We start from the raw sequence: 24,149 nt of genomic DNA, 5'->3' as shown, positions 1-24,149 counted from the left end.
TGCAACCCCGGATGGATAAAATAATTAAACATATACTATGAAGATATTTCAATGTTCCTTAAAAGTTCTGAAGAATCAGCATTCTCAGGTTATAGATGGGTTTACATCTGTTATAAAGCTGATTGTGTGGGAGTTGGTTTACTTGGAGAAAGTAAGGACAGGAATTGGGGTTTAGCATGTTTGAAAGAGAAAGTACTGCTGCAATAAATTATTTCATCGAAGGTCGCGCAACAAGCATCTTGTGGGAGGCTGGAACAATCTCTGGACGGGGGGGGGGCGCTAGTTTGTCACTATCACTACGCCTTTGTGTTCCCATGTTTAATAATGCTTTAATACCTATCATCATGAAAATATCAAGTATACATCTTAGTGTTTAAAGTGTTCGAGCTGTGATATCATGAATGTAATGTATTCTGTGTTCTGTCAGAGGAAGAGAAAGCCCGCTTAAACACGTAGTGATTAACACACACAGAGCACATAGAAGAACCCATACAAAACAAAGCATTTGACTTGCTACTTTAGTTATGATGGGATTTGAAAAACTAGTTAATTTTAAGATGATGTCTATGACATCCTACTTTAATGACAAAATAAACTACGTGAATAAAGTGGAAATTTCTGTTTTCTTTACCTCACTGTGTCCTTTTTTTTTTTTTTTTTTGTCTGTACCCTGATAAGCTTCCATATGACACTCAGACGGTGGGCTATGACTTGCCTGGTCACAACGACTTTGATATCTGACACCTTTTTGTTATTTCTAACAATGTGCAATTTTGTGAACTTAAGATTTTGAGTTTCTCCAACACTCTTGTCACTCGATCAACTTCCTTTTGTTGTTTATACCACAGTTTAAACCAACAAATAATGTTTATCTTTCCCTCCACTTGGTATTCGTTGAAATTCTTGTATTTTCCCCTGTCCTTTTGCCATTGTCTTTTCACAAAATGTTGAATTTAAGGGCTGTTTATATTGATTTCCATATTCAAAGAGGCATAATTCTGAGACGAGACCTGGTGGAACCGCAGGCACGTGTGTTACTTTTCACGCTGACCAGGATTTATAGAGTGGATGAACGTAAAAGTTGGCGTACACACATTTTTATGCATCTGGATTTTTTGTGCATATGCACATTTTAACTTTTGTCCGTACACCATGTTTTAGTGTGAATTCTACACATGGGTGTTAGGCATGAGGCCTCAGTGTATATTTTTTCTAATAATGTATTAAGTACCCACATTTTCTTTTACATGTTTTATTTTCCTTTGCTGCTGTTAATGAATGAAAATAATTTTTATTTTAGTCTCAGGTATTTGCTACAGATGGTAGTGCTGCAGAGTCTTCTCAATCAGGAACACCTCAGGGTGAAGGCAAGTTTAATGCATAGTTGTATGTATATACAGAGAGCTTTAAAGATTTGTAGGGATAAGGTCAAATTATTCATTTTTTTATTTATTTTTTTATCTAAAGCATCCACACCTGAGGAACCTCGGGAAGGAAAAAAAGACAAGGAGGGTGAGAAAGTCCCTGAAGATCAGAAACTGAAGTCAAAAGGGAGCAAACCACTAATGCCAACCTCAACAATTTTGAGACTGCTGGCCGAGCTGGTTCGCTCCTATGTTGGTATTGCAACTCTAATTGCTAATTACTCATACACAGCTGGACAGTCTGAGCTAATAAAAGAGGTATGTGATATGACGGACCAATTCATTTTTGTTCCCTCAGCCCCTGTTTAATGTGTTATTTAAAACTTTTTTTCTTTTTTTTTTTTTTTTGCTTTTATATTTAATATGAAGGATTGCAGTGTCTTGGCATTTGTTCTTGACCATCTTCTACCACATACTCAAAGTGCAGAGGACAAGGACACACCTGCTTTGGCAAGGTTGTTTTTGGCTAGTCTTGCTGCTGCAGGCACTGGAACAGATGCTCAGGTTGCACTTGTCAATGAGGTGAAGTCTGCCCTGTCTCGGGCACTGGCAATGTCAGAGAGCACAGAGAAGCATGCCAGGTACAATTTACTTACAAAAATGGATCTGAAAAGTTTACACTACAGAGTAACCTATTTTCTTTAAAACAATTAAAAAATTAAATCACTCTTTACATACTTTATAGATCTGGTTTCACGTAGTTCATTTAGTTTAACTGTTATCCTACTTTTCTTTCTTCCTTTCTTGGATTCTAGTGATATTTACTATTTTGACAACTAAATATCTAGGATACCTCTTAATGCTAATGTTAATACAAATTACTTTAAAGCTTTTTCTGAAAAAAGTCAAATAATTAACATTGGGCCATTGTGTTCCAGTTTTGATTTATTTTATTAGTGAATATGTTGACAGTAAAGTAAATCTTTATATAGAGAAATATAAACAATTTGGTGTAATTCTAGTTAACAAGTTTGATCAAACCCCTGCATCCTTACCATACAGTGAATTTCCAAATACAGTGGAACCTCGGTTCACGACCATAATTCGTTCCAGAACTTTGGTCGTAAACCGAGTTGGTCGTGAACTGAAGCAGTTTCCCCCCATAGGATTGTATGTAAATACAATTAATCCGTTCCAGACCGCACGAACTGTATTTAAATATGTAAATATATGTAAAGATTAAGCACAAATATAGTTAATTACACCATAGAATGCACAGTGTAATAGTAAACTAATGTAAAAACATTAAATAACACTGACACAAAACACCCAGGAGGCTCCCTGCTCGTGTGCTCTCTCTCTCTCTCTCTGCGCTTGCTTGCGCTCTCTAATCTCTCTGTAGCACACACCCCCTCTGTCAGCAGCATATGCGCAGTTTTTTTTAAAATGAGTTTTAAGCATAGCAGGAAAAAAAAGGAACATTAGAGCAAATCCGAAGTGTATTTAAAAACCAATCAACCACAAGCAACCAAAAAAGTAACAAGATCACGCTATTTTAGCCTTAAATTCCGATAGCTGTAAACACTTTTTATAAAATGAGTTTTAAGCACAGCGGAAAAAAAGGGACATTAGAACAAATCTGAACTTTAAAAACCAACCACAAGCAACCAAAAAACATTGCAAGAGTTCATGCTAATAGCCTTGCAGCCAGATCGCTGTAAACTTTTTTTTTTTTTAAATGAGTTTTAAGCACAGCCGAAAAAAAGGAACATTTGAAAAAAGAGAAAAGTAACATTGCAACAATTCACGCTACGAACTGAAAAATTTACTTTTGAAAAATCCGTAATACAAAAACCACCAAGAAAACTAACCTTGCATGAGTCGAGTTCTGGCATCAAATGTTTTCCTTCAGGTGTTTTCTCTCTTGTGATTTCTTGAGTTTCTTGTGTTTTTAGCTGTTTAGCCGGTTGGAGCGAAAGCCTCATGCAGCCATTCCAAAAAGAAAGTTCTTGTGACCCAACCCTTTGTGTTTGCCCCCACATTACTGGCAGTCTGGCTTTGTTTTCATTGTGCTGCTTGAAAGCATGAGGGTTCTCAAATTGGTAAATGAGTAAACTGGTAAACAGTTTTTCCACTTCTTGTAATTTCTTTCTTTACTTCAATTTCAATTTTCTTCAAAACTTTCTTCTCACCACTCTTCACTTGCTTAGAAGCCATAGTTAACTGCAAAAGCACACAAAATACTGTAGAGCACAATGAGAGTGCAGGTAACGCATGCACGTCTGACTGAGAACAATGAACAGGGCTCTTGCAGCCACGCGGCTCGCTCGCTTTCTCTCTCTCTCTCTCTCTTTATCTCTCTCTCTCAGCCTGCCTGTTGGGGAGTGGTGCACTTGCATGTACTGCCTGCTTCTCAGAGAGAGAGTCACAGCTGACCCCCTCCCCAAATGCAGAAGGCAGGAAGTAGTGCAAGCGAACCATCCCTTCCCCCCAACTCCATCCCGGCATAGGCAGGCAAACACGTGCAGCAATCTCCCCCTCCCCAGCAGGCACGTGGCTCGCTCTCTCTCTCTCTCTCTCTCTCAGCTCAGGCAGGCAAGGGAAACTGGCTTGTTCATATACCAAGTGTGTGGTTGTGAACCGAGGCAAAAGTTTGGCGAACTTTTTGGTCGTGAACCAAGACGTTCGTGAACCGAGGTTCCACTGTATATTTACACATTTGTTGGGAGATAAGATGCATATTTTGTGCAGACTGGGTATCTAATTTTATTGTATGGAGTTGTGTGGCAGCACTGCTAATCACTTGACTGACTTGCTTCAAATATAAAGAAATCACCATTTCTGTCCTTAAAGTACATATTTGTGTCAGAAGTATTTTATTACTTGGTTGGTCACAGGTTCCACTCTTCTGAAACTTTCTAGCTGCACAGCAAGCATTGCAGTGACAAAAACTGTTTATATAAAAAAGGAAACAGAAAGAAAATGGTGAATTTTGTAAATGGGTACTGCCTTAATGATGATTTTTTGGCATTTCAGAATAATACTAATTTGTTTCAATTGTTAATATTTAATATCCCTTGCCATAATTCTGAATATTCCTCCCTATCAATTTTTGGATTATAATTCTTTCACCCCACTTTTACCTTAGATTGCAGGCAGTGATGTGTATTATTAGTACTATCATGGAGTCCTGCCCCTCCACATCTAGTTTCTACAGCACAGCAGCTGCCAAGACCCAGCATAATGGCATGAATAACATTATCCGCCTCTTTCTCAAGAAAGGTCTGGTAAATGATTTGGCGAGGGTCCCACACAGTCTAGATCTTTCAAGGTAAGTTAAAGTATATTTTTATTTTTTGTGTATATGTATATTCAAATGGGTATGCATTTGTGCATTAGTGGTGTTCTGATCAACTACCCAATTTTGATTTTAACTGACTTGATAGGTAATCTGCAAATTCAAAGATCTCATAAACCATTTTTTTCCAGAATGTGATTTTCTAAACTTTACAGTTGTTTAGTTGTAGTGTCCTTTTATGCAAAGTATCATTTTTCTGCTGGAACCTCTTGAAAACTGAGCATGGTAAGGCAGACCTTAAGAGAGAAAGAAGACTGGAATATTTGTTTTTACACTGACAACACTTAATGAACCGAGAAAAGGGAATGTGAGAAGTCCTCATGTGCATAAAGGAGGCCACAGACATATATGTTGTCCAGTTGAACTTGGAGTGGAAGAAAAAAAGGCTTGTTTTGAGCAGACATCACAAGAGTAGCTGCTTTAATGAGTTTAGACCAGGGGTCTCCAACTCCAGTCCTGGGGCCTCATGTATAAACGGTGCGTAAGCACAGAAATGTTGCGTAAGAACGTTTCCACGTTCAAATCGCAATGTATAAAACCTAAACTTGGCGTAAAGCAATGCACATTTCCACAGTAGCTCATACCCTGTTGTACGCAAGTTCTCCGCTCAGTTTTGCAGACTGGCGGCACCCATCGTCAAAGCAGTGCTACTGTTCCTGCGTGGTTTATCTTTTTCAGATCCACACTACTGACACGGCTTTATAAATAAACTGAAATGAATTGAATATTGTTTAATGCATCTGATTGTAATTAACCTGTAAAAATATAATGGTCCACAGAATGGTCAAACAATTCCAAATACCGTAGCTGCTTTAGCGTTGTTACTCTCACTTCACCTTCTTTTTCTTCTTACAACTGTTCCCGTTCGGGGTTGCCACAGCGGATCACCTTTTTCCATATTACTCTCACTGCACCATTCAGAGCAGCTGATCGGAAAGAGAATTATCGGTATACAGCATCAAGCACATGCTGCCTCAGCCATGCTTCCTATTTGAACTGCTTCTCACACAACAAACGCTTCAAAACCTTTTCTGTACGGACCTCGCAGTTTAGAAAGAGTTTCATCCCAAGAGCTCTAAATGCAATCAATCACTCCATCAAGTGCTCCTTGTAGAACTGTTTGTACTTATTTGTGCTGCTGCTATTTTTTTTTTTTCCTGTGTACCCTAATAAGCTTTCATATGAAACTGAGACGGTGGGCTACGACTCGGCTTTTCAGGGCAAATTTGATATCTGAAGACAACTTTTTTTATTTCGGGTACTGTGCAACTTTGTAAACTTGAGCTTTTGAGTTTCTCTGACACGCTGTGCCACTCGATCAACTTCCTTTTCTTGTTTATACCATTGTTTAAACCAACAAATAGTATGTTTTTCCTTGGTATTTGCTGAAATTCTATTTTTTCTTGTGGTTTTGCCATTGTCTTTTCACAGAACACTGAGCTTAAGGGCTTTTTGTATTGATTTACATATTCAAAGAGGCGTAATTTTGGGTTGGAGACGGGGCGGGACAGCAGGAATGTGCACGTGCGTTAATTTCCACGCTGATCGGGATTTATGTAGCGGAAAAACATGGAAGTTGGCAAACACACAGAATTATGCATTTGGATTTTTTTGTGTGCAAGAACATTTCCGCTTTTGAGCTTACGTCATGTCATAGTGCAAATTCTACACATGGCGTTATGCATGAGGCCCCTGGAGAGCTAACCCCTTAATTAGTGACCAGATTTTGCTGCTAATTAACTCTTTGCCTTAATTTTGATTGATGCACAATTTAAAACTCGGGCCCCTTATTTTTTTCCCTTAATTAGCATCCAAACAATATTGAAACACAAAATGAACCAACACATAAACTTAGCCTGCGTCCATCACACAATCACTGAAAGTTAAGAAAGGTGAAGGCCTCAGTAATGTTGATCTGCTCAGGTCCACAAAACATTTTGACAGTGCTCTTAAAGAAAATCGGCAGTTTTGGAAATGTTTGCCATGGCAGAATGAGCACCATGGAGTTAAATAACGGGTTTAATTAGCAATGAAAATTGGCTTCAAGTTAAGAATCTGAATGAAGGTTGGAGTTTGAGGCCCCAACTTAATTGATTATCTGTTGGCTCACTTCATATCAAATTTATGTTTAGGTGCCGTTTAAGGAAAAAAGAATCAATTCAGCTGTCAGAGTTTCAAAAGTCAATCAAAATAAAGGGAAATGGTTAATTAGAAGCAAAAACTGGTCATTAATTAGGAAATGAGTTAGAATGAAAACTTGTAGCCACAGTAGCTCTCTAAGGCTTGAGTTGGAGAACTCCAGTTTAAACTTTGTCATTTTGTATCAATTAAAATGGATACTCGTCTTAACTGTGGGGGGTGAGTGAACGAGTATTTAGTAGAGGAGCTTGCATTTTAAATTGGAAAAAGAATGGATGAAGACTTTGCCCTCGCTGCTTAGTAAAATTGTGTATTTGACATAATTTTTTACAGCCTGTTAGTCTTGTATCTTCTTGATTGACATTTAATGAACATTTTATTGGCCCCATGCCTTGTACTTAATGCTTCCCCCAAATTTTTATCATTGAGCTTTGAGTACCAGTAACCCTACTATCGGTTCACCAGTTTTCCTGCACCACTTTTCATAGGTACTAACCTCTGCATGCCGATGACACTACATAAGACCTACTGTTTTAGAGATTTTGTGACCTAGCCATCACAATTTGGCCCTTGTCAAGATGCTCAGATTACACTTTTGCCCATTCTTATGCCCATTTTGCCTCCTTCCAACAAATGACCTTCTAGAACTGACTGTTCACTTGCTGTCAGATATATCCCATTACTGGACAGGGGCCACTGTAACAAGATAATGTTATTAATTGTTGGTTGTGGCTGATCAATGTGTGTGTGTGTATGTAAATTACACATCAAACAATTAAGATGCACATTACTTAGACTTTTTTAAGAGTATTTGCAAACATTTTGGTTACACCAAGTAGAAATGACAAATCACGCAGCCATAAGATACTTTGGTCTGCTTCTACCCTTTGGAGACCATAGTTGTCACGTTCAGCATGAGGTCAGGAGCTGTGCCAATAAAAGTCAAAGAAGCGGTTATGATTCTAAAATGCAAAAATGCACTCATTAGAAACATTTGTAACACCTTAATGATTACCTTCATCAATTGTCTGAAATATCATTAAGAAGAAAGTATGCACTGGTAAGCTCAGTAATCGCAAATGGACTTTTTGGCCAGGGAAGACCTTCACTGCTGATGACATAAGAATACTTACTATGGAAAAGAAAAAGCCCCAAACACCTATCTAACAAAGCAGAAACATTCTTGTGGAGGCAGATAGGTATGTGTTAGAGGCTACTATCTGCAGAAGAAACTTCATGAACCAAAACACAGAGGCCACACTGCAAAATGCAAACCATTAGTTAGCCACAAAAACAGGATGGCCAGTTAACAAATTGTGAAAATGTACTTAAGATTCTGCAAATTCTGTAAAAATGTCTTGTGGGCAGAGTAGACAAAGATGAACCTGTATCAGAGTGATGGCAAAAGCAAAGTGTGGAGATTAAAAGGAACAGCCCAAGATGTTGAACATGGTGGTGCAGGTGTTACGTCTTTGGCATGTGTGGCTGACACAGGTATTGGCACACTTCTCTTCATTAATGATGTAACTGCTGATGGCAGTTGCACAGTTAATTCTGTGGTATATTGAAACATCTGCTCAAGTTAAAATAAAAGCCTCCAAACTCATTGAATGGCGCTTCATCCTACAACAAGATGGTGATCCCAAAGTCTTGCAAAGCTAAAAAACTGAAAATTATTGAATTGCCAAGCCAGTGACCCAATTTAAATCCAGTTGCGCATGCCTTCCATATGTGGAAGAGAGAACTTAAGGGGACAAACCCCCGAAACAAATTGGAGTAGAAGATGGCTGTATTAGAGGCTTGACAGAGCATCATCAGAGAAGGTACACTCAGCAACCAAGTACTATATATGACTGCTTTACTATAGCTGCCTTTGCTATGTCCCAAATATTATGGCGTCCTGAAATGGGAGAACCATGTATTAAAGGTTTTTTTAATTTCTACATGGTGTAGAAGTCATCAAAGACGACACGTTTAAAAAGTGCTTGTCAGGTGTTGTGGCTTTAAGCATAATCTTATCTTGCGACACTGATCCAATAAGAAAGGTGTTTAATATACAGTGGGGCAAAAAAGTATTTAATCAGCCACCAATTGTGCAAGTTCTTCCACTTAAAAAGATGAGAGAGGCCTGTAATTATCATCATAGGTATACCTCAACTATGAGAGACAAAATGAGAAAAAAAATCCAGAAAATCACATTGATTTTTAAAGAATTTGCAAATTATAGTGGAAAATAAGTATTTGGTCACCTACAAACAAGCAAGATCTCTGGCTCTCACAGACCTGTAACTTCTTCTGTAAGAGGCTCCTTTGTCCTCCACTCGTTACGTTTATTAATTGCACCTGTTTGAACTATTATCAATATAAAAGACATCTGTCCACAACCTCAAACAGTCACACTCCAAACTCCACTATGGCCAAGACCAAAGAGCTGTCAAAGGACACCAGAAACAAAATTGTAGACCTGCATCAGGCTGGGAAGACTGAATCTGCAATAGGTAAGCAGCTTGGTGTGAAGAAATCAACTGTGGGAACAATTATTAGAAAATGGAACACATACAAGACAACTGATAATTTCCCTCGATCTGGGGCTCCACACAAGATCTCACCCCGTGGGGTCAAAATGGATCACAAGAACGGTTAGCAAAAATCACAGAACCACACTTGGGGGGGGGTGGGGGGTTTAGAAACCTAGTGACTGACCTGCACAGAGCTGGGTCCAAAGTAACAAAGGCTACCATCAGTAACACACTACGCTGCCAGGGACTCAAATCCTGCAGTGCCAGACGTGTCCCCCTGCTTAAGCCAGTACATGTGCAGGCCCGTCTGAAGTTTGCTGGAGAGAACATTTGGGTGATCCAGAAGAGGATTGGGGGAATGTCATATGGTCAGATGAAACCAAAATGGAACTTTTTGGTAAAAACTGTACTCGGCGTGTTTGGCAAAGAGAGAATGCTGAGTTGCATCCAAAGAACACCATTCCTACTGCAAAGCATGGAGGTGGAAACATGCTTTGGGGCTGTTTTTCTGCAAAGGGACCAGGACGACTGATCCGTGTAAAGGAAAGAATAAATGGGGCCATGTATCGTCAGATTTTGAGTGAAAACCTCCTTCCATCAGCAAGGGCATTGAAGATGAAACGTGGCTGGGTCTTTCAGCATGACAATGATCCTAAACACACCACCCGGGTAACGAAGGAGTGGCTTCGTAAGAAGCATTTCTAGGTCCTGGAGTGGCCTAGCCAGTCTCTAGATCTCAACCCCATAAAAAATCTTTGGAGGGAGTTGAAAGTCCGTGTTGCCCAGCGACAGCCCCAAAACATCACTGCTCTAGAGGAGATCTGCATGGAGGAATGGGCCAAAATACCAGCAACAGTGTGTGAAAACCTTGTGAAGACTTACAGAAAACGTTTGACCTCTGTCATTGCCAACAAAGCGTATATAACAAAGTATTGATGAACTTTTGTTATTGACCAAATACTTTTTTTCCCCACCATAATTTGTAAATAAATTCTTCAAAAATCAGACAATGTGATTTTCTGGATTTTTTTTTCTTATTTTGTCTCTCATAGTTGAGGTATACCTATAATGAAAATTACAGGCCTCTCTCATCTTTTTAAGTGGGTGAACTTGCACAATTGGTGGCTGACTAAATACTTTTTTGCCCCACTGTATATTACCTTTCCTTCCTTCATCTTATTTGCAGCATTGTGCAGATGCTGATGTGAGATCTTCAATTCTGATCAGCGTGTACACTGCTCCAAGTGAGTTTATTGGTGCTCACAAAGTTTAATTAAGAGCATCAATGAAAGTGACATGTCATCAAAAACAGCAACTGTTGCTTGATGTGTCGTGTGTGTGGTTTTTTTTTTTTTTGTCCTTTTTGTCCTACCCATCCCCATAACCAGTTTAATGTAGTAATTTCATTGTTTCACTAGACTAGTGTTTATCTTAAGAGCAGTATTTCTCAACCTTTATTGCATTTGGTTCCAGTTTTACCTTTATAACTAACTTGACTACCCACAGAGAGCATTTGGAGAGCAGACAGTCCAAGACCCCCTTTGTGAATCACATGCAATTAGAAGACTAGTGGCTATCCTGCAGAGTTGGCAATTACTATTATTGTCATATGTTACAGTAATACTGAGAAACATTATTCTACTTTTTGTTTTTATTAATGCAAAGTTTTTGAAATAAACACCCATCAAAGCTCGAAAATATCAATCGATGACTAAAGTTAAGCATCTTTGTAACATTGCTAATTTATCACTATTGGTAATGTCCATTCTGCTGCAGTCTCTTTTATACCAACACGGAGAACTGTATGTAGCATGTTTAAAATTAAGCTGCTTAAGTGAACTAATATTAGCCCCGAGTTTGTGGGTTTAAAAAATAAAGTTACATACAGAAATACACTTGGTAACAATTGAGGGCTTTTGAATTTGAACATTTCATAGGTGACGCCGGTTAATGCAGTATGTGCATGTGTATATAATATAATATTAATATAATAAAAATAACTGGAAATGATTTCAGAATTATTTTTTTTAAATAAATAAACTCCCTTGACAATTAAATAGAAAAACAAATAGTATTTGTGTGGCCATCCTTTGCCTTTAAAACTCCAGTAATTTGTCTTATGTACAATTGCATTTAGTTTTTGAAGTTACTCCGATTGTAGTTTGTTCTTCAGACTTAGGCTCGCTGTTATGTTTCTATCTCTGTAAATAATCCAGAATTGCCTCAGTGATATTAAGCTTGGGGCTGTGTGAGGGGGTCCTACCATCTGTTGCAGGAATCCTTGTTATTTTCACTGTGTATAGATTGTGATTTTGCCTGTATATTTAGGGTCATTGCCATGGTGCAGAGTGAAGCTGGGACATATTTTATGCCTCACTGATGGTATTGAATGATCGATAAGAATCTGCAGTGAGTGTACTATCTATTTTGATCAAATTGTCAATTTAATTTGTGGAAATGCAGCCCAGCACCTGCATTGAGCACCCACAGTGGTTCACCGTTGCCTGCAAACTTTCATCCAGCTCTTCAATGAACAAACAATATTTTGTTAGTTGACTCATTAGTACAGTGTAACTGTCCCATGTACCCCCAGTTCTTGTGGTTTTTGTGTTTAGGTGAGTAGTTTGGCTTTATTTCCATGTTGGAGAAATTGCTTTTTGGTTGCAATTTTAAAGAATGGTCACTTCTGATAGGACTTCTCCATGCTATAGGGTGGTGTACCTGGGTCCTAGTCTGATAGCACTGCTGGAAACCACCTGATTTGATGGAGAGGAAGCCAGGTAATGTTCTCATTTGCTGCTCTTACTTTCTCTGACTGACCAATGAATTTCCAGTCCCTCAGCCTTGTCCATTTGTTTGTTGCTCTTCAGAAGAGCTTGTACAGCATATCTTTCTACTGGGTTATTTCTGTTAGAGAGAAACCTTGATTATTTAAGATGACCACCACTATTCTTTGTTTTGCCTTTTTCTATTTCCTTTACACAGCTGTTTCAGGTTAAGTTAATCACCAACACATTAAGCTATTGATCATTAATACCTGTTCTATTTGTTTCATCACATTCTGGGCAGTATACCTAATATTAGGAGTATTTCTAAATACTGACTTAACATGACTTTTACAATTTCAACATTTATTCTATTTTACTTTTTTTTTAAGAGCAAATAATAAACAAATTATATTATTTTGCCAGGGGTCTCAAGTTCTGCATGCAAAGTGGATTATATCTATATGTGCATAGAAACCAGCAGCCTCTGCAGTTTCTGATAATCTAGTACCTCAGAGTCTTGGGTATTAAGACATAGTGATTGCACAAAAAGACACAAATAACGGTTCATCCCTTACCCAGATATGTAATGTCTTTGCTGAGGGTGAACAAAGTGTGTAATTTATCTCCAAAACAGTACTGCTGGGACACTGGGAATTATAAACAGCAGGTTCTACCTCTCCTTAGCTAAATGGCGAGCTTTTTAACTGTGACAGAGTTCATAACGTGGCTGGTTATGTTCAACGACACATGTTGTCTTTGACGATGAGCCACTGAGTGTCATGTTTAAGTAGTTACCTTTTCTTACATGGTAATGCTGGAATGTGCCTTGGAGTGGGTTCTGTTGCTCCAGCTCGCAGTGGAGCTGCTTCCCTATGACTGAGGTTACAAACTGATGGAAAGTGATGGAGTCAATAGTGTACAATCTGTTCCTGCTATGGGGTGCACAGTTACCACGAAAGTTATAATTGATGGTTGTTTGGTTCCTGATTTAATATAATTGTGTGAATATTTCAATTAACATAAATACATATTTTGTTTTGCCAACTGCATGTATTATATTCCTTATAAATACAGTACATTAAAACCTCCATTTTGCAGGGATCTACTTAAAAATTGTTACATTTTGGAATAGTTGAAAAATTTGATGATGTTGTTTAATATAAATATTTGTTTTTTTTCAGTAACGATAGATGCACATGTGTCACTGTTTTTCTAATAGAGTGAATTATTGATAAATTCCAAACTAGATCAAGTATAGCACATTTATTTTTTCAGCACTACAATTACTTTTGGAAAACCTGCCAACATCACCACTCACTTTTCAAAAATGTAAAATGTGGTTTAATATTAAATATGAGAATGTTAAACTGGGGTTCTCCTGTATTAAACACAAGTTGCATGTGTACAGTATGTAAAATCATAGCAGATAATGAACTCTTAAATTACATTTAATTGATGTTAAAACAACCTAGATAGTTTTTTTAGATGAAATTAATTAAATCATGGGGGAATTCAGATGCATACAGCAGAACTAACACAAGAATGCAGACTTAAATGGCAAATTATATGGCCAATCAAGCAATCAATTGATGAATGCAATAAATAAAAATGCATGTATAATGTGCAGATTTTTTCAAAATGAACTTGAGTACATTGAGACGAAGTATTGAATTGCCTAATAATAGTAGGCAAAAAATACCCCCAGAGGGGCTTCTTAACACACCATGGTGGTATGCGTCTATGGCTAAAAGTGCTCTAAGAGAACACTTCCTGGAGGGAATAGAGGTCACCCCCAACCCCCGATGGCTCAAATTTTGCCACTGTCCTTTTTACCCCCAAAACAACTTCCAATGTACTGGGTTTGCCCTGTGATGGAATAGGCTCTCCTGATTGGTTTGTTGAGGCATTGAGCTGCATTTGAGCTCAGATTGGTTCCACGGGAGACTGTAGTGCAGAATAACACACTGGAACACCAGAGTCTCCTTTGGGTTTACAGTCTTCTTTGTTCCCTCTTGTATAGCTCAACTCTGTTGTCATACCACTCCAGCATGTTGTACCATCCTCCAGGTACTTGTAGCTCTATACTACTTCCATGTCATCCTCCTGAATGGTGACTGGTCTTGAAGGCTACCTGGCATGCCAGAAGTCCAAAATTAGCTCTCTTGTTTTGCTGATGTTGAGTTGTTGGTGTTGTCCCTACACTGCAAGACTATGTACTCCATGACATTCTTGTACTCTGACTTGTCTCCATTATTAATGCAGCCTATGATGGATGTGTCATCTGAAAATTGCTGTTGATGGAAAGCACTGGTATTTGTGCTGGAAGTCTGTTATCTGTAGGGTAAATAGGAAGGGAAGACAGAACAGTTACCTGATTTGCCACCAGTATTGCACACCACCATTTCTGACACACAGTCCCTCAGCCTCACATATTAGTCTGTTAGACAAGTTGTCCATTATTTATCAGGAGGTGGGAACATCATGATTCAAAGTCTTGACCTTTTCCACCACTTAATGAGACAGAATGGTGTTAGATAGATATAAAAGAGCTTTAAATCTTACATATAATGCATAGTTCAATAACTGACAGACTAACTCACTCATCAACTAAAAAAGTACAGTGGAACCTCTGGTCATGACTGTAATTCATTCCAAAATTGATTGCAACCCGATTTGGTTGTGACAAATCCCATAGGATTGTAGATAAATACAATTAATCCTTTCCTGACCGTATCAAATGAATATATGTAAATTAATATTTTTAAGCACAAAAATAGTTAATTATACCATAGAATACACAGTGTAATAGTAAACCAAATGTAAAAACATTGAATAACACTGAGAAAACTAACATTGCAAGAGTTCACGCTACAGCCTTACGAACCACTCGCTGTAAACAATTTTTTTAAAATGAGTGTTAAGCACAGGGGAAAAAAATTAACATTTGAAAAATCCGTAACTTATACAAAAACTAACCATAAACAACCAAGAAAACTAACCTTGCATGAGTCGAGTTCTGGCATGAAGGAAGTGAGGAGGAATTGGGTGTAGAGGAGATTACAGTTTTCAGGTAAAGTCCCCCTGCGCGATGCACGTCTGACCGAGAACAATGTACTGTACAGGGAGAGACTGAACACGTGCATAAATCACCGGTGCGTACGATCCGGAAGGGAAATGAAATAGAGCACAAAGAGTTCACAGCGAATGCACAGGAAGAGACTGAACACATGCGGAAATTATCGGTGCGTACGAACCGGAAGGAGAACTGGCTTGTTCATCACCCTATTGTGTGGTCGTGAACAGATGCAAAAGTTTGACAAACTTTTTGGTCTTAACCCAATTTGTACATGTTCCGAGACGTTCGTGACCCGAGGTTCCACTGTATTTTCCATTTGTATTAAAAGCTGAAATTTCTCAGGATGATGCATTTAGGGCGCTAGGTATCCACTACACAAGGATATCTTGCTATATCTGTGTTTAGGAGTAAACCCCATCTCTCTCCTTACCCCAAAATTAATAACAAAATCTCAAATATGCCTTAATCGATTTGACTGAAAGTTGATTTTTATTAAGTTTTTTGTCATTAAACTTGTAATTTATCCATTTATTAATAACTTTTGCTAACTTGTGTGCTCCTCACTGCACTGAAAGCATACTTTATGCCAGTGAAGAACACAACATAATTCAGGGTTGTGAGCCAAGTTAGTTGTCTGTTGTTCCGGGATTCCTCCTTGGTGAGAGGAAGCGTGGTTAGAAACGGGTGAAATTGTTGAGAGCTTCAATGGTTGTTGGGGTTTTACAGCGCATTTTAGTTACTGAAACAGCATTCTCCCAACCCAACTCCCCAGTGCTCGTAGCCAACCCCGAACCCCCTCCCACGGCAACCAGTGAGTGAGAAACAATGACATAGGGTATGGGTCCTTATGTTTTATCCTCTCTAAGCACTGCTTTGCATATGCTTTTATTTCTGCAGAGTTTAAATGGGACCTCAATACATCTTAAAAAAAACAAAAAGTATTTGAGTTAACGGCATATACAAAATAAAGTCATAAACATAATGATGATAATTTCAGATTTATTTCTATGGATCACCCATTTCAATTCCAAAGAATACACTTTCCTGTGAAATTATTTTTTTGCAGTAACCAACTAAATTCAGGTCACTTGGAAGAGGAGGAATTGATCTAATCCAGGAATTTTTTGCTCATGCACAATTATGCATAGCATTTTTAAGAGTAAACCGTTCTGGTGACCTACTAGTATTATTAGACTAATACCTTTATCCAGAGCAACTTACAGTATTTGAGATATAATTAGTTATATATATCTTTTTTTTTTCCTTCAAATTGGAGCACAAACAAGTGACTAGCTTGAATAGTTTGAATAGCGAAATTCACACCCACAACCTCTTAGTTTCAAAGCCTCACCCATTACAACACTATTCTTGCCAGTACTATCCCTTGCTGTAAAAATAAAGACTTAACAAAAATGTGTATAGATAAGCACTTAATTACGTAATACACACCTGATTATTTTACGGCACCATAACTAATGTCCAATTTTTTTGAGCAAATCCAGGTAACACAGCTAATGTGGCAATGTAAGTTGTTAAAGCTCCACTTATTTTAGACCACTTCAATTTTTGACTAACATTTGGGGAAAGGTAAAGGAAATAACACTTAGGAAAATAATTTTTAAATATTCATTGTGCATAGTTTTAATCTAAGCCTTGTCTTCTGATAAATAAAATACTATGACCATTGTTGTTTGATTCTGCTTTCATTAGCCTGCTGGACATACAATTTTGTAAATAGCTTAAACAGTTATTTTTTACCTATGTCACAGATCTAACATTACTGGGGCTGCTTGCTTTCATTCTTTTACTAAACCATGTAGTTAAGTAATATAGGGTTGCGTAAATATATGATAGCTGTGTTTTTTGCATTTTCAGTCAACATTAATATTGATAACAAACTAGTAACAAGTTATAGACGATTAAATTTATTTTTGTAAGAAAACATCTAAAAAGTGTCGGGTCATTTAGGTTCACCATTACTTGTACTACTCAGCTCATTCTGGACACTGCTGCACTTTGGAAGTGTGTATGTGTGTGACTGGCCTCTGCACCCACTTAGAGCAGTTTGTAATTGAAAAAGCTCAATCTTTAACATGGATGTTGATATCGCTATTTTTCAAGATTATTGTATCTGCATCTATAATTGTTATTGTAATTAATTGTGCCACCCTACTGCTAGGTATTTCTTATTGTAATATCTGATTTGTTTTTTTTCTTAAGCAAAAAAATTAAGGTTGCTAGATCAAAATTAAATTTAATTGGGGGGGTTGGGGGGAATCTGGTGTTTTTAATGTGCTAATTTGTATCTACAGAATAGCCTTAATGCGAGATGTACTTGTATATGTGTAGTATGTATATGAGTATGTGGCATATACATGACCAAAGAATTTGTATCAACTTCAGGTCAGTGTATATTTATGTGGATGAGTTCTCCTTTAACTCTTTTAGGGCTAATTTTTTTTTTTTTTTTTCTCCCAGGGCTGAATATTTTTCTAAAAACATTTTTTTTACAAAAAGAACACAAAACAATTGTTTAACTTATCAAAGAAACAAAAAATATTTATTTTTGAACAACATAACTGTTTTGCATTTTGTATGAGCCTGCATACTATGTAATGTAACATATTATTTCACAAAGCAAAGTCCTGCAAAGTGTGGTAACGCTCAAAGCATCCAATTGCGTGCATTGCCACGTTGCACTGCTTACAATATGTGTTGCACCGGTGCCTCTTTTTCAATAATCTGTTGCTGCACACAACACAGTCAGGCTTGTACTTTTTGTCCTCATAAGTTGCAGGAAAGTGGCACTCAGTTAGCCTGTCTAGCACTGCTCTTTGTAATGGCCTTCCTCGCTTTGCCAAAGGCACTCCAACATATTCTGCCAGCAAGTTGTCCACCACCTTCTTGTGGAAATCTGCCACAGTCATAGTACTGTCACTGTTTGCCTGCTTGAATAATATATATCCATTTGTGAGTGCAATCTCACGGATGCGATGGTACACAGTGTAGTACCACTTGGTGGACTTATGGCCGTAAGCATATGACCCCAGCATCTGATCCAGTCGATCAGCTCCAGCCATTTTACAGTTGTACTCCAAGTGCAACAGGCTTGTCCAGCTTCCTACCTTCTGGGTTTCCCTTAGAACGAATTACCTTCTCACATAAATTGTTGGTGTGAACTGTAGTAATACAAGTCACCCGTTTGACATCATGCCATGTCAATGCCACCAAGTTATCCGCCCGCATGAAAACAGGATTGTCTCCTTTTTTCATTTTCAGCCTCTGGCTTCAACTGTAAACGCATGTGTCTCCTGCTCACCCTTACTGTGCCACAAGCTCCAATTCCCCTGCTCTGTAGCTCTATGAACAATTCTGGTGAACTATAAAAATTGTCCATGTACACAACATGTCCCAAATGTTCATAGCCCTGAAGCAGCTCCAGCCCAACCTGAGTTGTCAAAGGACAGTTCTCCCTCTGAAAAGAATGTTTACCAGTGTAAGTAATTACTTTTAGGCAGAAACGAGTGCTTGCTTCAGCCAATACAAAATCCTTGATGCCATACTTGGTGGGCTTATCTGGCATATAAGGGCGGAAAAAAAGCCATCCCTTATTTTTTATCATGGACTCATCCACAGACAAACCACGGCCAGGCTGATAAAATTGTTTATAGGTTGGCTCCACTATTTCAAGCAGGGGCTGAACTTTATACATGGGGTTATAGCCCTGCTCACCCCTTGGGATTTGCTTCTCGTTATCACAAAAGTGAATGAAGCTTTGCAGCAGCACGTACCTATCACGGGGCATAACCTGTCCAAAGCCACCAGGTGACAAAGTACGTTTGGACCAGTGCTCCCTGAAATTATATCGCCAGTCCAGTCCCATCTCTATCTGCAATGCCACAAAGCCTTTGATCTCATCTTTGGTTGTGGGTTTCCACTTCGAAAAAACGAGAATGCGGCGCAAGCGCTCTGCGTACCTGTTCATCTCTTCAGCTATCAGTTGAAAAACTGCCTCAGGAAAAAACAGCCTGAAATAGTCCAGCGGCGTGTAATCGGTTGTGTCCAGCAGCAAGCCGTGCCTTTTTGTTAAGTCCGGTAGCCAGTTCGGCTCCCAAGGATCAATTTCTGGGTATTCCTCCCAAGCGAACCTTGCCGTAGGTGCACCGACAGCGCGAATGCGCTCAGCTGCCAGCCAAGCAGCTGCGGTGGCATCGGCTGGTCTCCGATCGGCTGATGCCTGCTCCTCAATTTCTTTCTCAATCTCCTGATCACTATCAAAGAAATCGGAATCTGACAAATCAGAGTCTGACTCCGCGATAATGCTCAAAGTTTCTTCAGCCGAGTATTTTCTTTTTTGAAATCGCTTCGCTCCCGCATAAAATGTTGATGCCATCTTGCCTTTGTTTCTATTTGTTTACATATCACAACTCACGCACACGCAAGGATTAGTTGCTGAGCCAACGAGATTAACATTCCTCCAAGCAGAGAGGGAATGCCTGTGACGTGACAATGAGTTTTGTCGCCATTAACAGCTGATTGTCGCCCTCTATCCCTGGATTTCGACTTTTGTCGACATCCGCCCTCAGCCCCTCCTGTCGACAAAAAGTCGACACCCGCCCTAAAAGAGTTAAAAACCAATAAGCCCTGTGCCTCTGTTTCATTACCGTCTCACCTGCTTCACCAATGCAGGCCCTGCAACAGTCGAGACGCTCTGTCAGCAGCTGACCTTCTCTGTGCCTGACCGGTTCACATAGAGGCAGCGCAAGAGAAAGCCGTGTCAGAGACAGACAGAGGCGCACACACACAGGCAGCTGGTGGGCGGCTCTCCATGAGTTTCTCTTGCGAGCGGACACATGACCAGGCGGTGTGTATGCTTCCAGAACGAGCCTGGACGCGACTTGCGACCGGGCACATGAGCAGGCAGTGTGTATGCTTCGAGTGCGAGGGTGGACGCGACAGGACCATCTAGGAAAAATCATGTCGCGGATGTTTTCGCTGTATGCAGTGTGTAAAACAGTTTGTCGCAGATGTGAATCGCTGTAGAACAGTTTGCGAGGGGTGTCCCTGTGTCTTTCCAGAAGTGTTCAACCATCAATAATTACTTATGCGGCGTTTGTTATGTCACGGGTTCACTATTGTGTTGTATTTTGTTCCCTCCAGAGTTCCATCTTTTCATTCACTTACTGTTGTATTCTCACACGAACCTGTTTTTGATAACTGTGCCTTTCCAGAAGTGTTTACCATTCAATAAATAATTATGCATGAGATTGAGTGTGTGTCTAGGCATGGGTAAGCCGTTGAACCCCATTCGGGCTGCAAACCGTGGAATTGCCACCAAGTGCGACTCATACGCTCCCACTGTTTTCGTCCCTACCCTTTGTACACATCCCCCTCCCACACGTTGACTGTTAATAGAGGCATGTTTCTCGCGGAGGTGAATCGCCATATTCAGCGTGTAAAACTGTTTGCAAGGGGTATCCCATGGGATCATTAAAACATTCCTTTACATCTGAGGTTAAAACACAATGAAGTGAGCAGTCTTTAAAAAACTTTTCGGTTACGACGCACGACCCGCGTGCAGCATAGCAAAGTGTTTTACACGCTACATCCAGCAATTCGCATCCGCGACACACATGCGCCATCTTAGATGCTCCTGCACTTTATACACACCCCCCTCCTACCTCGCTACGCCGCATAGACGATTGTGTGTTGGTTCGTTCCGTGCATTGTTACAATGTTGCTTTTCTTGCTGATTTATTACATTACCGATTTTGCAAATGTTAAATTTTCTCCCTGTGCTTAAAAATTATTAAAAAACCGGCCTGATTATGCGGCGTATGGTACGCCGCGGGTTGGCTAGTATAACTCTAAAACAAAAAGGATTACCCCTTTTTATATATATATATATATATATATATATATATCTATCTCAATTAATTGCTTCCACAGTCCTGTAAGAATAGTCAACAGAAGCCTTTTAGGGAAACTGATTCTGCGTTCAATTTACCTCTGATGTTGGTGCTGGGAATTACGTCACACCCAAGTTGATCATGTTGTAATAAAATGTTCTGAAAAACAATATGGACGCCTTCTGAAAATCCTTGGTTGTGCTTGTTCAGTTGATTACAATGCATTATGCGGTATTTTGCTCATCCAAACACAGTAGCATCAACTCCACAGGTAAATGTTGAACAGTACTCTATGGTATGTTTGATTTTGCGAGAGATAAGTGCTAAATTTTGTACAGTACTACAGCTTTCACTTACTATTTGATGCATGGTGTAGCCATCTTAGATTTTGAGGTTGTATATGAGTTGGAATGATTCTCCTCAGTTTCTGACTAGGATTTCTTACTTGTTTGGGGGCCTTCTAGTTGAAAATTCCTACTTGTAGCTTAGAAATTCCAAATTCCCAGTTTTGGTGGAATGCAACGCAAGTCTTTTCTGAATCACATGAAGTAAACGACGTGGATATGCTGTAAGGAGACAATGAAATGAGTTGATATAAATAAGTTCACTGTTTCTTTTTTCTAGATTCACTCACAATTTCTGCACTGTAGTTTTTGAAAGATTTCTAATATTTAAGGCCACTTTTTTTTTCTTTAAACTAGTGGTAAAAATGTTTGCAAAAATATCCAAGTTGTCCCAGTTTCATTCAGGTCCAAGCCTTATTTTCCACAGTATTCCAACTTTGCCATGCTTCACTTTAAAAAGTACTTGGTCTGTTAATGTATTTAAAAAAAATTCTTAAAAATGATTACATGTAAATGATTGATCTCTTTATGCCTATTATACAATTGGCATATATATCATTTCAACTTTGCATTGTGGTTTCCTGGGAACCTGTGACAAAATTCTATAAACAAAAACAGACTATATAAAAATAACTGCCAGCTCCTATATATATATATATATATATATATATATATATATATATATATATATATACCAACCTTGTTTTTTTTATGCCTGAAACCGGGCAAAACCAATATCCTCATACAGAAGGTAAGGCACATGCTTGAGCATATAATGATCCCTGTTCCACATACTGCATTACACATGGTTTTCAGTTAACCATGGCTGTACATTAGTATTTCATCTGGTATACCTTGAGTCGGATATTTTGGGTAGAATAGTTTATTAGCCGAGTAGTGTACTGTTTTAAGTAAATGCAGATGTTCTATTCAGTATTATAGCATTTGATCTGGAGAAAAGCAAAATAAGTGTATTTGTTTTGTATCTTTCAGTCCTAATATGGCCAATACTGTTAATGCTGCTCTGAAGCCCCTTGAGACTCTATCTCGTATTGTTAATCAGCCAAGCAGTCTGTTCAGTAGCAAAAGTGCTTCCAATAAGAACAAGAATGAGCAGGATCAGCATGAGACCACCCGGGATACAAACAGTAATGTACCTGACACAGGTAAGCCTTTTATTAACATAACTCGGTAAAATATTAAATTGTAGTTTTACGAAACCAAATATTAAATGGTATTCTTTTATTGTACTGCTTCCAAACCTCAGTGGATACTAGTGAAACAGAAGCTCATGAAGAGGATTCTACACCTGCAGGAGTAACTGATCCAGATATAATGGATGGTGAGACAGAGGCTGATAGCGTCGTTATTGCTGGACAGACTGAAGGCCTCAATCCTCAAGAAATGCAGGTTTGGTATCCACATTTTAATTGTTTATTGTTTGTAAATACTTCAAATAATTTTTTGGATGAAAATTTTTCACAAAGGAAATTGTCACTTTCTTGTTCATCAGGTTGAAAGTGAACTAGTTGACCTCATCGATGAGCTTTTGGAGCGGGATGCTGGTACAGTAAACAGCACCATCATTGGTGAGCGAGAACATAAGTGACTGTCCTTTTTTGATTAGAAAGTAGATGTACCTTGTTTTTTCTTGGTTAACTTTCAAATCTGTTTTCAAGGAGTCTAAACATAATTTATTCAAGTTTGATTTTCACTTCTCTTCTAAAGTAGGCCGAAATGGAGAAGATGAATCTCAAGAGGATGTTTTAATGGATGAAGCACCCTCAAATCTGAGCCAAGCAACCACTTTGCAAGCCAACAGAGAAGGTAAGAAAGGACTGATTTGTACTTAAATTGTATTAGTTTCAGTTCAGTGTTAATAATACTGTGCTTGATCGGATTACCTTTTTAGGTCTTTTCACTCAAAATATTTGGTCCTTCTGAATCATTTTCAGATGCTGTAATAAGGGTGGGTCTATCTCCTGCTCTTACAGATTCAATGAATATTCTTGACCCAGAGGATGAAGAGCATACGCAAGAAGAAGACAGCAGTGGGAGCAATGAAGATGAAGATAGTCAAGATGAGGAGGAGGAGGAAGAGGAAGAAGATGAGGAAGATGATCAGGCTAGTATTTAGTTTATACACTCAAAAGGATCTGAATTTAACTTTCACCTGCTTCCTTGATAATAAAAAGATGCATGCTGCATAAACTAGAGATGTGAATTAAAAAAGTTTCAATGTTTAGCTGTTTTGAAGTTGAAAACTGTTTAGGAAAACAAAAAAAAAATTACTTATAATAATAATACCCCACCCACTGCTACCCTTACCCCCATCACAATGTGCTTTACAGAGAAAACAACTTTTCAACATAGCCTCCTTATCAAACTGCAGGTCACTTTAAATAAAATGTGCACTATTGAGTCATTTCAAGATTTAAAACAAAATTAACTATATCAGAACCAAATGAGTTTTGGAGCCCTTCCTCACTGGTCCTCCATATTCTAATGACATGAGCAATCATAATGTAAGACAACAAATGCTCCTTGCTGGATTGCTAGAGCCCAACAAGCAAGGGGTACAAGGCAGGAAAGATCTCTGGACAGAGTGAACACACATCATTGCCAGTTTAGCATCGCCAGCCCAACTAATCTGCATGTTTCTGGAAACCAAC

At 38.7% G+C, this 24,149-nt stretch overlaps 1 protein-coding gene across 6 annotated transcripts in view; it reads left to right on the top strand.

Moving 5' to 3' along the window:
- Positions 1-24,149, top strand: part of huwe1 (HECT, UBA and WWE domain containing E3 ubiquitin protein ligase 1) — a 362,527-nt gene that overhangs the window by 251,245 nt on the left and 87,133 nt on the right. For 5 of the 6 annotated variants that reach the window (XM_039775720.1, XM_039775721.1, XM_039775718.1 and 2 more), the window contains 9 exons: positions 1,301-1,367; positions 1,468-1,682; positions 1,794-2,005; positions 4,513-4,695; positions 22,471-22,643; positions 22,745-22,887; positions 22,991-23,066; positions 23,206-23,304; positions 23,433-23,602. In XM_039775720.1, coding sequence (XP_039631654.1) covers positions 1,301-1,367; positions 1,468-1,682; positions 1,794-2,005; positions 4,513-4,695; positions 22,471-22,643; positions 22,745-22,887; positions 22,991-23,066; positions 23,206-23,304; positions 23,433-23,602 — 1,338 coding nt within the window. The remainder of the gene's footprint in view (positions 1-1,300; positions 1,368-1,467; positions 1,683-1,793; positions 2,006-4,512; positions 4,696-22,470; positions 22,644-22,744; positions 22,888-22,990; positions 23,067-23,205; positions 23,305-23,432; positions 23,603-24,149) is intronic. The other variant, XM_039775719.1, reaches the window with a different exon arrangement.

The sequence above is a fragment of the Polypterus senegalus genome, chromosome 13 (assembly GCF_016835505.1).
Source record: "Polypterus senegalus isolate Bchr_013 chromosome 13, ASM1683550v1, whole genome shotgun sequence".
In the NCBI taxonomy this organism is placed as follows: domain Eukaryota; kingdom Metazoa; phylum Chordata; class Cladistia; order Polypteriformes; family Polypteridae; genus Polypterus; species Polypterus senegalus.
The sequence above is the reverse complement of the archived record's forward strand: the minus strand, read 5'-3'. Positions and strand labels throughout refer to the sequence as shown.